Below are 15581 nucleotides of genomic sequence, written 5' to 3' on the forward strand. Positions count from 1 at the left end.
GAAGTGTTGAAGCAGACTCCGCTCCTGAAGATCATTTGAGGATTTATTCGAAGGAAATAAGAGAGCAGCTTCAACATACAGAAGGGCCCAGGAGATCTCTGCAACTGACCATACATTTGAATCAAAGCATCTTAACATTCGAAAATGGAATAAGTCATTGACCAATGACAACATCCTGAGCCAAATACATTATCTAATATTAGAAACGGAAGACTCGAAATATACAGGGAAGTATCTAATGAGATACCACAGAACTTTAAAACTCATATCTCAAAGGTACTGAAATACATCAGTTAAGGTGCTTTAAAAAACATAATAGTGCTATAAAATGCTTGCCTAATGCTAATTTTTATCAATACTACACACAACATGAATTACTGTATAGTTTAGGAATAACTGATGTTTTTATAGTGTTCTAATGTTTTTTTCTATTTAAAAAGCACCTCAATCATGATTAAGTATTCGTTGATTTTTGTTCTTCGCGTTCCTTTCCTTCATTATGTGCTGTAACCTGTTACAGCTGTAACTTTAAGGTCGGTTGAAAGCTTTACTTTAAAAAAATAATCATAAAATAAATATATAACCACTTGCTTTTTATGTTAAATGTACTAGCACATACTTTGCCACAGGTGGTCCTATTAGCTGACCATAAGTAACCCATGTTATCAGCCTCATAAAAATGAAATCCAGAGATGACTCTGCTGAGAATTTAAAAAAGTGTTCTAACGTTTGCACATAGGTCCCTGCATAAAGAATCATTCTTTTACTTGTAACGATCCACATACATATGAATGTGGTGTGAATGTATGTAATGATGCATAGAATGTTCTTTCATTCAGCCAATGACAAGGCAAAAATGTATTTTGTTAACTTTTTCCATTCATTTATTTTTCATGTAATGCTGCAAGTTAGAAATGGCCTAACAGAATACACAAAATAAAACAAACCATGAGTGAATGTATTTCGTAATTGTATACAGATTTTCACTTTTCTGGGAAAAGGAAAATCCTTTACAAAGGGTTTGTCATGTCACGGTTTTCAGCTTCGAGGTACCTTGTGATGGGAGCCTGCAGCTTCCTTTTAATGTGCGTAAGTGAAAGTGTTCAAGTTGGCCATGCTGTTCATTTGTGCATCATAGCAGCTACTATTCCCACTGACTTCACACTTGTCCCCAGGCCTGAAAACTAGCATATGTGTGACTAACTAAATGAACAGTGAGGCAGAGACCATAGGGTTTTGCACCTCTGTAAAACAGGGTGAAAAAGGCTTTTTGATTTTCAGTCCTGAATGGCCTAGGGTGAGCCTGACCCACCCTCTAGAACCGGGCCTAATCCGAATGGTCTGGTGGTGAGTGGTCGGAGTTTAATACAAAAGAAACTTCGCTTGGCCTAGTCTCAACCGTTTTCATACGTATCTTAGTTAAATTACCCTGAAAAAGAAGAAAAATTGAACCTCTTTGTGCAAATCCCAGTCTTAAAAACATCAAATTCAAAAAATGGAAGGTGTTAGTATGCCACAACACCTATATCATCACTAGAAATAAATCCATAATACCAATGCTCACAGTAAAAGATAACACTTAAAAATAACTTTTTATTTTGTATAATTAATATATACATAAATTAGAGTAGGAAAACAATCATCAGCATTTAAAATGAATTACGAAACACACAGTTGCCTTAGATATGACAGCAAAATGTCCAACAGACTGGTATAGAGGAGGTATTGGAATATTTAAAACGTCAAAACATGGACAAGACAACATAGGGCGATGCCTGACGGCTTTCTAAAAGTATGGGAGTTTCTGCATCTCTTGGGAATAAAGACAGTAAGTGGTCTTGAATCTTTTCTTCAATGTTCTTTGGCTGTGCAGTAAAACTACTCATTACTGCTACCTATTAAAGTGGCAGACTGTTACCTAGAAATTTCACCCACACCTATAATTTGCAAAAAGATCAACAAGCCTTTGGAAGACCAAATGCATCATAGTGGACGCTTTCCATAGCCAACCATGCAGCCACCAGCAAAGGTGGAGGAAAATAAAAGAAAAAAAAACAAAAGATGAAATACATGGAAAGTAGAGAGAGAGAACGAGAAAAAAATATATATTAAAATATTATATAGCGTTACAGTACTGTACGGAATTCCTAGTCGAGTTGAGATTATTTTACCAGAGTACCATCATTTCTTTTATGGGCTTCATTGTCCAACTACGATTAAAAGATCTATGGCAAGTATATCAACTTAAAAAAAAAAAAATCTGTGAGACAATGGCAAATCCATGGGAACCAATCTTGGAAAACGGCTGTTGCACAGGATCAGCTCTACTAGGCATTTCTATAAGTTTTGAGAGGAAGGTTTTTAGTATATTGTGAATGACAGACCGAATAAAAGTTATAATGGTAATAAAAATAACAGTAGTGGACTGAAATAAGAATTTGAAAAGTATAAAAAGGAAAGTGAAGGCAGTAGGACAATTGAAAAATAAGACTGGATAAACAAATCATCAAAGAAGGAAGCAAAGTGAAGGAAAAGGAAACAGAAGCAAAGAAATTCTGGTTCTTTAATAACCCTAATCCTAAAGTGCCTTGTAAATATATTAATATTGAAACTCTTATTCACAGGGAGAGGTAAACTATTATATACAAAGTCCAGCCATAAAATGTAAACAAGTCAAAAAACGTGTTTTCTCTTTTTGTTTCTCAAACTGGAACAAGGTAACACTGCTCAGAGACTGAAGGAAATCAGTATTCGACAACCGAAAACTTCAGAAAATAATGTAGTCTGTGGAAACATGGCTGCGCCCTTCACTGCTGGTACGAATGTGGACTTTCACATAGAGTACACCACTGAAAGGATTTCAAAAGTATCCTTGAAGGAACTATTCAAGCACTTTGACGGCATGAATGGATAGGATGCATTGTTACATTTTAATCACCTTACATTGGATCACCAATCCAAAGCACTGCCTGCACTGAGGAGAACAGGCTTTACCGCATCATAATTTCGGGGACTGCAGTATCCTTAGGCCTTTCTGCCTGAAAGTGACTCTTCCACCAGAGATTGGTTGGAGAAACAGAGGGGGAAAAAGGGGAATCTGGACTCTCAAGATCAGCCTCCGCATTTTCATTGCTTACACTGGAAGGTTTCTGAGGTGATGGACTCTTCTCCAAGACATCCTTAGCTGATTTGATCTCAGTTTCCTGACTCTTACTTCTTAACCCACCAAATGTCAGAGTTATGTGCTTTCGGCTGATAAAGATTTGGCGATTGCAGCCACTCATCCGTTTCACAGGACTCTTCAGGGGTTGTACCTTGGTTTGGCTAGTCACCTTACTGTCAACATCTGCCTCTATCTGAGAAGGTGACACATCCACATGTCCCTCACAAGGATCATCCATATGCAGAGAAGTGGCTGATGCAGCCCTTATGGCCAGAGCACTCTCATGGCTGAGAGAGCGCCCGTACCTTCTAGCTCCTTGGCGTCTAAGTGTTCTTTCTCGACCTTCCATGTCCGTACTCTCAAGAAGACTCCCATATAGCTGAACTGGTGAACAATGCAAGTTCAGAGCCAACTTCTGAACACTTCTGTTTGGTGTAACCTGCTTAGAGTACATGTGGAGTCTCGAAATATGGCCATTCTGAAACCAGTCTGTGTGCAAGTTATTTTCCCACTTTGGGGGTGAGAGACTCTCCATAAATTTATTTTCACTATGCTGTGTTTCTCCTCCTGAGAGCTGGGGACTGAACATGTCAATGTTCTCCAAGGCACTACCCTCAGTGCTTTGTTTGTCATCCAGATCATCAAGTACCAGAGGCAGTTCAAGCTCAAGTTTATGTTGAATGTCGGGTTCATGATTCACATCTATGCAGGTGAACAGTGGTCCCAAAGGGATACTATTATCTACATCTCTGACCAGCTTCCCATCTGTGATATCGGTTTTCCCAATAGAGGAATCATATCTGTCCAACTCCTGCAGCTCCTTACAGCACGTTGGTGATTCCAGTGTGGCTTCACGCAGAGCTTCTGTCAGCTCATTCTCCACTGTCTCAGAGATGTTCTCTGGCAAACTCAGAGAGCGGCGTAGCCCACACGGCTTTGTTGACTTATTCTTAAGCTTATGAATGCCAGTGAGATGGTATTTAACAGGAAGGCCCCCAGCCTTCCAATTTCCTAGTTTCCCTTGAGAGAGATGGCCCTGCTCCCGTGTGGTGAACCATCTCCTCCAGGATGGAGGGCTTTGCATCATCGGAAGAGCAGAGGTTAGGAAAGGAGTGGCCTTATTGTTCTTAATTCTGACCTCCGACACCAATGTTCTCTGCATTTCTTCAGAAGAAAAAACTGCAGCGTCTTCACTGATAGATGATGTCTTGGAAATGTTTTCCTCAGAAACCAATTTAATTGCTGCACCTGGAGAAAGAGGAACCAGTATTACAAATATAATATTCATAAAAAACAATAAAAACGCTTCATTGGAAACCAAATATCACTCATACACACAGAAAGGGTAAGTCTGCATGGGTAAAATTTGCATTGTTAAAGCCGGTAGGCCTGGTATTGGCAGCCAGCCTATTGGCTTTGGCAATGCTTGTTTTGTCATGAAGTTTGCAAACCTATTGTTTGGGGAGCTGCGGCGTCCTCTGCAAATGAGGGTAAAAAATGTTTGTTGGACTCAAAAACAAACTTGGCCATGGTAGTTGCCTGCACCATAAGGGAACTGCTTTGTGGGTATGTGCTTGGTGTGAAAGGGCAGAATGCAGTCACTCTGTGAATATAGTCAATGGCTAAAAAGGGCGGACTCACTGCCCCATGCTTTGTTGTGGGCAGAAGAGAAATGTGAATGACACAATAACAGACTAATGTATGAAGATGGCAGATTGAAAGCCCCTATAAGTAAGTGTATTATACAGGGTCGGACTGGCCTATAGGGCAAATCAGGCTGTGACCAATGGGCTGGCCTGACAGACCAGCGTGAAAATATAATTTTTTTTAGTACTGGGCCAGTATCATGGCGAGATGGGCCGGTTTTTACTTCTGATTTCTCCTGATATTACCACTTTTTTAGCTCTCTGCTTCACTAATAGACACTTATTTTTTTGTGTCAGGTCCTATTTTTTGACCCAGCCCGACCCTGGTATTATCATATTATTTTAATAAAATCAAACGGTCTTGGTTAACTCCAAATCCAAAAAAGTACATTGGCAACTGTATGTTTGCAATGACTTTCAAAAGGAATTGTACAAATCTCGGCTCCATCCGGAATTTAGCAACCAACAGATTTTGACTTTATGATTTTTTTTGGTGTACAGTAGTTTCCTGCTATCACCTAAAAACCACTCCAAGAGTACTGGTGTCTGTGCACATATGAATCAGCCATCTTGGAGTGTTTTTTGCAATAAAGTATAACAAAAAACATTTAAAAATAGCCTATGTGCATGCATGCCTACCCACAAGGGCCCTTTTGCCCCCAAACAGGCAACCTTTGGGAAAGCAAACAGCTCTCTCTATTCCAGTTCCAATTTTGATAAGAGATGCGGCATCATGACAAGGAAGATCTGCCTAACAATTCGGATTAAAAGAAAAAACGTGGTACAAAGTGTGTCTGGGGAGACAAGAAGTTACCCGCAACTTGCTTTGTATTGCTTTTTGTAGTCTCAGTCCTAGAGAGAGAAAATTAGAATTAGACTCAATGGTGGTGGGTCCTCAAAAGATTTGGAACAGGGCCAGGTCTCTTAGAACCCTTTGTGGGACCAAGATCAAAAAGAACTTTCCATTCCATCTCTTCCCGATATATTTTCAGGGAAGGTGGTGGTCAGTGGCGAATATTAAAGCACACTGGACCAGTAGCATTGGTAACAAGGTTATTAGATTTGAAGACTTTACAAGAGGGTGTTGAGGCTCTCTCACAAGGAATTTCTACTTTAATAAGGAAACAGTAATTTGTTATTTGTGGATCTAAAGGATCTCGCAGGCAGATTTTTAAATGGTCTTTCAGGCACTGCTGAACGTTACTAAAAAAAACGCTTTATGAGCAAAAGCCCCTACTGAATCCATTATCTAGTGCAATGTCTGCAATGTACAGTAAAATGGCGCACTTTGTTTCGGAAATTTGCCACTGCTGCCGAATTCTGCACACTCGGAGTTTCCGTATTAAAATTTCATACCACTGATCACCCTGCCTATTTTGGCATGATTGGACTCCTCTAGTAAATAAAAAAGTGACCTCCAAACTGATAAGATGGTAGCTTGAGGAGGCAATAATGCGAGGTATCCAGCACCCACCAAAGGGTTTGTACGCTAGTTTATCTCATTTTCAACGTGACACTCTGAATGAACAAGCAACCACTTTAGCACAAACGTTTGTATCTTACATCCAGGGGGCCTCAAAGAAGAAATTAGACAACATCGGCATCTGTAATAGGTGCAAACGCAGAGGAAGTCACCATTGCACCTCTTCAGTATTATACAAAATCACTCACACTGACAAACAGCAAAGGGCGTCTCGAATTACAGAAATTAATACACAGGACGATTTCACATTCTGATTAGCTTCACTTCTGTTCCTAGAAGAACTCAGTGGGCAAAGAGTTGACTTGGCGGACAGGAATGCTTGAGGGATGATGGAGGAGGAACTCAAAACAGGGGGACGGGACCTCAGACAGAGGAAATAGGTCATCCTCTCCACCCGCCAGCATACCTTCCTGATCGTTTGGCAGCTCATCTGTTCTCAGGTCTGATTGGAGGTCCCTGCCAGGGAATTTCTGTCCCTCGAAAGCTTCTGTTACCTTTCTCTTCATCAGAAACCATCCAGTCGGCTCCAGAGTCTTTGCATCAGGTGTTGAGGAGAAAAGAGGGACCTTGAAGAAAAGAGACAGACCCCTACATATTACTGCTCTTCTGAAGGCACCTGTAGGTTATTGTTTGTGTACCAATAGTTGTGAATTAGCAAAGTAGGTCTGCCGTGGTCCAGGGTTCAAGCATGGCTTATGTGTCAGAGGGTGGGTGAATTTATGGGTATTGTTAATTGTTCTAGTCTGTAAGAGGTCTGGAGGATTTGTGGTGGTAAAATGACAGGTGCGATGATGTCGCTGAAAAAGTCGCAGGGATTTTCGCACCTGGTTCTTACGCTCAAAGACGACTGGTGCTGCACGGGTGCTTCTTCCAGAATGCTTCCTAAGAAGAAAACTTCAAATTGTCAGTAAATCAGAAGAGAACCATTTGCCATTTTATTCCACTGTATAGGATGTCTCAAGTTATTCTTTTCATACCACTGAGGCACATGGTGGAAATGGAAATTTTAAAAACTACAACGTGACCAAAACCATCCACCAAGAGGCTCTCAATTTCAATACAGTTAATAAAAAACTGAGTTCAGATTGCATTTGAAGGAGTTGTTACAACCCAATAATTATTAGAGTTATCGGTAAACCCTGAATTTTATGGCACGACACGGAGGCCAACATTATACAATAATTCCTTTATTGCCACCACTCAGCAGCAAGAAGAAATACAACATGTTCTTAGAATAAAGAATATAGAACCTCTAAGAACATTACAAAACCAACAAAACTCCTTCACTCCATAAACCCTTCCTTCTTTTATTGCTGCTGGTCAAGAGATAAGTACAATTTTTACTCCGTAAAGTTGATTTAATATTTAAAGGGAAAGGCTTTGTAAAGTTTGGTTAATTTTAATTATTGTTAGGTAAATAAGGAAAAATGTATATTGTTAGAGTTATCGGTAAACCCGGAATTATAATAACTTTTATCATTGTTAAACATTCTCAGTGCTATTGTGATTTAATAGGAAGAAGAGCATTTTATACAACTAGAATGTGCACTACCGTAACTGGTTTACAACCATAAGTACGTACTGATAATATTGACAGCTGTCCGGGCAGAAAGAACAGTAAAGGTGATATGAATAGGTGCAAGAAAGCCAGTTTAATGGGGCCAAATTTCAAACATTACAGAGCACTCCCTTTCTGTAAGAGAGGGGAAGGGTTAGTTAATGAGAAATTACTGCCTGTAAACGTGCTTTTTGTGTTATTATCAAGGATTTAAATTTAAGGACTTCGAGAAGCAAAAGTCCTTGGTTTTAAGTCATCTAGAGCCTCCTGAAATGGGCGGTTTGGTTTGTGTAGGTAGGGTATAGTAGTAGGTATAGGTTGTTGGTGAGGATGCAGAGTTATTATCCTAGCCATAATAGGGAGACAGTAGAGAGGACAAAGAATGGGTGGGATATAGTCATATTTTTTGCTTCGTGGAGCAGATTGGCGGCTAGGAACTATTCTTGTGGAACTCCCACATATGTTTTAGGATTACCGATTTTTTACTAAGAAATGTTCATCAGGAAGGAAGAAAATGATTTAAGAACTATATCTTCGCCATCCATTCGATGTTCTAATAGTGATGCTAGTCTGTGATTGCTGATCACGTGAAATCCAGTGGGTAAGTCAAAGGAGACCATAAATCAAGTATCACCCTTGTTTAGAATGTGATGTTTGCAAGACTGGAGATGATATGCTGTAGCTAGCACAAATTCATGTTTGATGGTTGACTAATAGTGCTGAGGGGATAATGGAGCAAGGTGGAGAAACAAAATTTTGTACACCGCTTGTGAAGTCACACTTCGATAACATGTAATCTGAACTAATAGAGTGGTGCATGAGAATAACCAACCTAGAATAAAAACGTGGACATACACACACGTGAGAAACTAATCTCTGTTGCAATTATGATTAACTATGTAATTTTGTCGTGTCCTGTACTAATATGCTGCATTGATATAACAGAATGAAGCATAAATGTGCTTTTGTCCATGTATTTGTGGCTAGAAACAGGACCTAAAGTGAGTATACCATGCATAAATGTTGCTTATTTGCTAGGTAACTACTAATAGGGAAAACCTTAGTAAGGGGGAGGTAAACAGAGGCTATTTTTCTAAAATTAACGTTTATTTGTGTTTGTTTCTATGATAGTTCCCATTCTGACTCGAGAGGCCTGTGACAACATGGAGTCACTGGTTTACTGTGACAGCCAAAGGCAGAGCGCATGCGCAGCCAAAGAGATGAGAATGAATGCGAGCTGCTTGGGCCTGTGCGGAAGGCAGTTCAAGGCCGCTGTGGCCTGGAAGTCTAGATGGCTGCCAAATGATGAGAGCAATGGTTCTGAGCGTGAGAATTTTACTTGAAGTTGCGAGTTAAGGAAACTCGACTAGGCCGGACTTTGAGACACAATGGGGGCATTAAAAAAAACCCTGACAGGAAGAAATTGTGTAATGTGGAGATGAGGTTATGCTCATCCACCCCCGAACTGACCAATGAGGACTCGACTTTTCTTTAAAAGTTACTCTTTTAGATAGATAGAGCTAGTGAAAAAGGTATAAAAAGTGCCGATTTTACAGAGTAAAAAACGTCTTCTTAATTTCCTCCAGAGATGGTGTCGGATTGCTGATGTTCCTGTGATGTAAGACTCTTTCTCGACCTATGACTTTTTCTTTGCAGGAATGGCACTTTAGTGATCGATTTTAGTTAGGGAGTTAGGAGAATGGACTTTGGGAACTATCTGTCTTTTGCTAATACTTGTGTTCTGAACCTAGATTGTTAACGTTATTTCTGAAATTTTCTAAAATAAATTAAATTAACTGTTTTGAACTAAGCTTTCGTTTAAATGCCATTTGAAGATTAAATAAAGAAAGAAAGAAAAGAAACTTTTAGACATGTTAAAATTGGTTTAATAAAATTGGATAAATGGGAAATTAAAGCTGGTCTCAAGTTTTCCTACGCCTAATTTTCTTACTAGCAGACTCGTCGACCTTTATGGCGATATGTCTAAATGTATATTTTCTAATGATAAAACCATGGTAGACTTGCAAAAACTGCAGATGCATATAATATAAACGTTTAGTTAATTTAGACATTTCGCTAAGACACAGCAGCTCTCCATTGAGATTCACTAATCCCAAGAGTGAGATAGAAATTGTGTGTACAAAACTCCGTGATATGGGCCCCACTGGTGAGTGAATGTATGTTCTGGTGTTTCAGGGATAAGTGATATGGTTTCAGAAATTATTTTTGGAGTAGCGCTGCATCAGGGGCAGATCTGGCTCTCTTTTTAGAAAACTCCTTGATTTAGTTACATGCCAATTAGTTTGCACCGGGGCTTCTGGAAGAGAGCACATTTCTTTTCAGGGCTAGGCTCCCAAAAGTAATCAGCCTACTTTGTCCCAAATTGTTACTCTGTCAGCGGGAATGGAAGTTAAAGTCTTGGAGAATTTTTGAGAAAGGATGAAGGGAATGGAGCTAAAGTCAAAGTCAAGCTTGTTTCTTATAAGTGGGCTAAGAAACTATCACAAAGAATATGTGGGTTGTTCCATTGTGGGAGGTTGCTAAATTTTAAATATGTGTGAATAGTGTTGTGGACACTTTTGTTAGAGAATTTATTTGGTCTTCGAAATATAAAGTTTGCATTTTAAATTAGCTGTTTATTATTATTTATTTTTTTTGAAAACCTTTATTTAACATTTGCAATCAAATACAGACAAGGGCCTACAACCGCCAGGGCTGGCCGCTAAGCATTTTAGTACGTTATTATGTTATGTTATTTGTATAGCGCCCGGATGCCGCAGCCAAGAGGCGTCCCGGCGCTTGGAGAATTGGATAACACAACACATCAGAAAAGGCAAGAAAACAAGACTAAACTGTGGAGAAGAGGAAGGTCTTCAAAGCCTTCCTAAAAAGAAGCAAGTCAGAGATTGAACGGAGAGGAGCTGGCAGAGAGTTCCATAGGGCAGCCCCCAGCACTGAGAACGAGCGTCCACCCATTCTAGCTCGTTTAAAACGCGGCACAACGGCGAGGTTCAATCCAGCAGAGCGAAGAGTTCTAGCAGGAACATAGTGCAGGATAGTCTGTGAAAGAATAGGAGGGGAAGCTAGTTTAAGAATTTTAAAAGTTAAGCAGAGGGCTTTAAACTTAACTCTTTGCTCAATCGGTAGCCAGTGGAGATTCTGGATAGTTTGACGAGCTGAGACAAATTTCGGGAGGCCGACAAGCATCCTGGCCGCCGCATTTTGAACCCTCTGAAGGCGGGATAGTTCGGCCTGATTTAAACCCAAAAACAGAGAGTTGGCGTAGTCCAATCTGGTAAGAACCAGAGCTTGGACTATAATCTGTCTTGTCTCAGCATCAAAAAACTTAAAAATAGGTCTCAAACACTGCAGAGTACCTAGACATACGCCAGCCACACGTTTAGTATGGGAGGTGAATGAAAGCTTATCATCAAACCACACCCCGAGGTTTCTGACTTCACTCACGGGGGTGGGAGCAGGGCCAAGATCAGAAGGCCACCATTGATCTCCCCATAGCCCACTTTCCTTACCAAAAATAATGACCTCGGTCTTAGATGCATTAAGTTGAAGTCGGTTGTTCGCCATCCAGCCAGAAACAGCTTTTAACGCCGAGTGGAAGGTGGGGGCGTCCATGTTAGAGTCACCATTAAGTGCCACCGCCAGCTGCGTGTCATCGGCGTATGACACTAAGGAAAGACCAAAACTATGGGCTACCTCCGCCAAAGGCTGAACATATAAATTAAATAAAGTGGGGCTAAGAGCCGAACCTTGGGGAACGCCCTGAAGTATAGGGCGAGAAGCAGAGACAAAAGGAGGTGTGGACACTTTGAAACCTCGATCCTTAAGAAAAGAGCGAAACCACTCAAGTGCCATCTCTCCAACTCCAGCCTCCATCAGACGATGTAAGAGAATCTGATGGGACACCGTATCAAAGGCGGCACTAAGATCCAAAAGGATCAGTGCCGCCGTCTGACCCTGATCCAACATCTTCCTGATGTGCTCCACCACAGCCAAAAGAGCAGTTTCGGTGCTATGACCTGCACGGAATCCGTTCTGGGAATTATCCAGTAGATTCGCTTCTTGCAGGTGAGATGATAGAATACAATTAGCATGCGCTTCCGCTAGTTTGGCTGGCCAAGGAAGAAGGGAAATGGGTCGATAGTGTTCTGACTTAGTCGGATCGAGGGCAGGTTTTTTAAGGATCGGAATGACCATCGCCTGTTTCCAAGCCTTGGGAACACTGCCCGTGCTAAAGGACAGATTGATAAGATCATGCAGGGCAGGATAACAGCATTCGGCAAATTCCCGGAATTGAGCGGGTCGCATGGGATCGTCCGGAGAACCGGATTTGACTTTTGTCGTCAAAGCTAAAAACTCGTCCCGAGTCGGACTAGGGATAGTTAGCAGTGGTTTGAGAGCCAAAGATGTAGACATATTCTCCCTGATGGGAAGCTGAGAAAATGATCTGTAAATGGCCTCCACCTTTTCTACAAAAAATGAGGCTAGATCCTCGCAGTGTGCCATGGAGGGTTCAGTAGTAGCAATGTCCGTCCTCTTGCTTGTAAGGTCCTTACACACCCTGAAGATGACCTTGGTGGGGTTTGTACTATTCTTAATCTCCTGAGCGTAAAAAGCAGCCCTAGCTGCACATATGGCCCGATGATACACTCTAGTGCAGGCCCTGTAGGCCGCCTTGAGGTCAGTATCATAAGTTTTACGCCATGCGCGTTCTGCTTTCCACAAATTACTGCAAGAGTCTACAGAACAGGAGTAAACAGATGAGAAAAGAATGGCAGTTCTCAATGTAGATGGTTGGTGCCAATGTTGCCCCTCCCTGTCTCCGAAGCCAAGCTTTACCCCATCCGCCATCTTGAAAGACCGACAGGGGAGGGGAGTCGACACGGTCCGCAACAGCAAAAGATAAAAACTAGAAAGTTCCAGAATGGGGACGACATGTAAATGTTCCAAGGGATACACAATCGGGGGTTCCAACGGCTCCATTGGGTGATCGGGCACAGTACAGTCAGGTAGACCCAATACAATAGGGGCAAACCCTGCTTCCAGCGCCGGGTCAAAATACGTCTCCGAAACATCTATTGAAATGCAGGCTGGCTGCCGGGGCGCGGGTGTCGAGTCAGGATCCGCTCTCAGGCCTGTGAGTCCATCCGTCGCAGACAACAAACTGCAAGTCTGGATTTCAATGGTCCCCTTAAGTGCCATGAGTGCCTCCAGCACCGTTCGCAGTGACGGGCCAGTTCGAGCCTGCTCCGCTATATGCCTTTCTTCCTCCAACATGGTGGTCCCCACGGAGAGGCGCCTTCTCCGGGGCAAAATTAGGCGGAGCAGGAGTAAGCCATGAGGGACTGACGGTTAGCAAGCAGTAATACGCAGTGAGGCACCGACCCGGGGAGATCGACGATGCGAATGCTGAACCCCCGGTCACTTGTCACCTCACCTACTGTAGGGCACCAGGCAGCTGGTGGTAGCAGACCAATCAAAAAGTCTGAGTGTTCCAGAGAGCGGACCCGACCACAATCAGCAGTCCGTTGTTATTCAACTCGGACCCGGAAGAGACCCCGGCGTCCCTGCTGGGTTAGGCCTCAAGCGACCATCGACGTAACTCCGCTCCACAACGGCGGATAAACTCCGGGATTGCACCACTGGAGAGCAGGTCGGATCACACACACTGATCCGGTGCAGGTAACCAGGATAGGCGACAGGATAATAGATCGAAGGACGGAGGTCAGCGGAGCCGGGAGACTATGCGGCCATCTTGGTTTGTGTCGTAGCTCCTCCTCAGTTTATTATTTCTTAATATGTTTTAGTTTAGGTAGTATAGTGAATGTGAAACATTGGTCTATTACCAAACTTACATTTTCCTTAGTACACTTCTTTTAGCTGCAATTTGTTCACGGTACAAAGGCGAACCTCTGTCCTGAACCTTAAGTGGTACCCAACCAGTTCTGGACCCTTGGAAGTGGTGCTAAAGCGGCTTCTTCAGCCAAAGCGTAATACTTTGAAAACATTTTCCAAAAAGTGGCCTGAGAACAGACAGAAGACCTGAACGTATCTGCTTGCCAATCTGCCAGAGGTGCATTGCCAGTTCACCTGACTTTTTTGGTATCTCCTGCTACGTGTTCTCTGCAGCAGCAAATCCTGTTCAAAAGAACCTCTCATAAAGGGTATCTGGCCTCGTGGTGTTCTCATAGGCTATAGCCTGCAGCTTCGTCCCGCTGAGGATTTTCACACTTCCAAAAAAGTGACAAAGTCCAAACAAAGAAGTCTTCACCACTGTTGTGTTCAGAGACTCTCTGATGTAAACAACGCCTCCTCAGACACCACCAGTTGCCTTGCCCACTGAACTTTACCTTCACAGGAACTTTCTTCAAAATGTCTTCCAAGTCCGAAGGTAAGCTGAGAACGGGCCCAACCCACCTTTTGTAGCTGAACTGCTCTCCAATGCAGTCAGCTGTAACTTTAGGCTTATCCCCGGTCTTGTGCAGGCCAGATACCTGTAGTTGGGGCTTTGATCAACAATTTTGCAAATCCATAACTCCGGCTCTACTGAATGGATTTAATTCATTTAGGTTTTAAATTATTTATTACATTTTCCTCAATGTTTCCAATTTGTTGTGGGATTTTTCTTGTGGTATGACTTTATTAGTGTCTGTGTGCTGTATAAATACCCAACACACTGCCTCCAAGTTAAACCGGTCTGCTTTTGCACCAAGCTACCACAGAGTTAAGCACAGGCTAATTAATTGACCTTTGTGGTTCACCCTGACAGAGATTTTGGTTGTTTCTTGAGAAGGGTTTTCAAACCCCTCAATCAAAACTAAATCTACAAGCCAAAAATCACTGTTTTAATCCAATACAATATGTAATAGCTGTGATTAAGTGACTTATTTTGTTTGGGTGGATGGTAGCAACGACAAGTAATAAAGTCACTAATATCTTCGGTCCTGTCAAAAGGTTCCATTAATTTAAACCACAGTACAACCCCTGGTAGCAATGACAGCAGACAGGCTTAACTTCCGAAAAATGTGTAAAGCCTGTAGAAGTACAAAAACGGTTAAAAAGTCAAAACCCAAATTAAAATCTGACTCCAGTTTATACAAATGATTAACATCTAAAGAACTAGATGACAGCAAAACAACAAAACCCCAATAAGGAGAACTAGAAATATGACTTTTTAAAAATTTAAGTGAGAATAGCACCAAAAAGTGCAATAGGCCAATCGTACTTAATGATCGCAGTATACCGGGATCATGGATTGATTTGAGGCGGACTGCAATAGAGCAAGTGTTAGACCTGGAATCCTTGGTGTGGTTTCCCTTGTCTTTTTGTCTCCACCGCCTATATTTTAGACTGTGTGCTGGAGTTCATTTTTGCTGGTTTAGGTATTCTGGGCACTTTGCCACTGTTGATCATTGCCAAAGTGCAAGCGTTCGTTCCCTGTAAAAATTGTGATTGGGTTATCAATGATTGGCATATTTGATTTACTGGTAAGTCCCTAGTAAAGTGCACTGTGTGCACCCAGGGCCTGTAAATCAAATGCTACTAGTGGGAATGCAGCACTGATGGTGGCACCCACGCAAGTAGCCTTTCAAATGTGTCTCAGACCTGCCACTGCAGTGTCTGCGCGCACAGTTTTTAACTGCCATGTTGACCTTGCAAGTGCACTCACTTGCCAGTACCTAACCTTCCCTTTTCTTACATGTAAGTCACCCC

The 15581-nt window shown here is 41.9% G+C and overlaps 1 protein-coding gene across 1 annotated transcript in view; it reads right to left on the reverse strand.

Annotated features, from left to right (window-relative positions):
• Positions 1–1574: 1574 nt before the first annotated feature.
• LOC147692462 (uncharacterized) overlaps positions 1575–15581 on the reverse strand; it is a 544708-nt gene continuing 530701 nt past the window's right edge. The window contains exons 11-13 of the mRNA XM_086936792.1: positions 7080–7174; positions 6699–6860; positions 1575–4411 (exon numbers count right to left, since the gene is read on the reverse strand). Of these exons, the coding sequence (XP_086792918.1) occupies positions 2991–4411; positions 6699–6860; positions 7080–7174 (1678 nt within the window). The 3' untranslated portion in view covers positions 1575–2990. The remainder of the gene's footprint in view (positions 4412–6698; positions 6861–7079; positions 7175–15581) is intronic.

The sequence above is a fragment of the Lissotriton vulgaris genome, chromosome 9, assembly GCF_964263255.1.
Source record: "Lissotriton vulgaris chromosome 9, aLisVul1.2, whole genome shotgun sequence".
In the NCBI taxonomy this organism is placed as follows: domain Eukaryota; kingdom Metazoa; phylum Chordata; class Amphibia; order Caudata; family Salamandridae; genus Lissotriton; species Lissotriton vulgaris.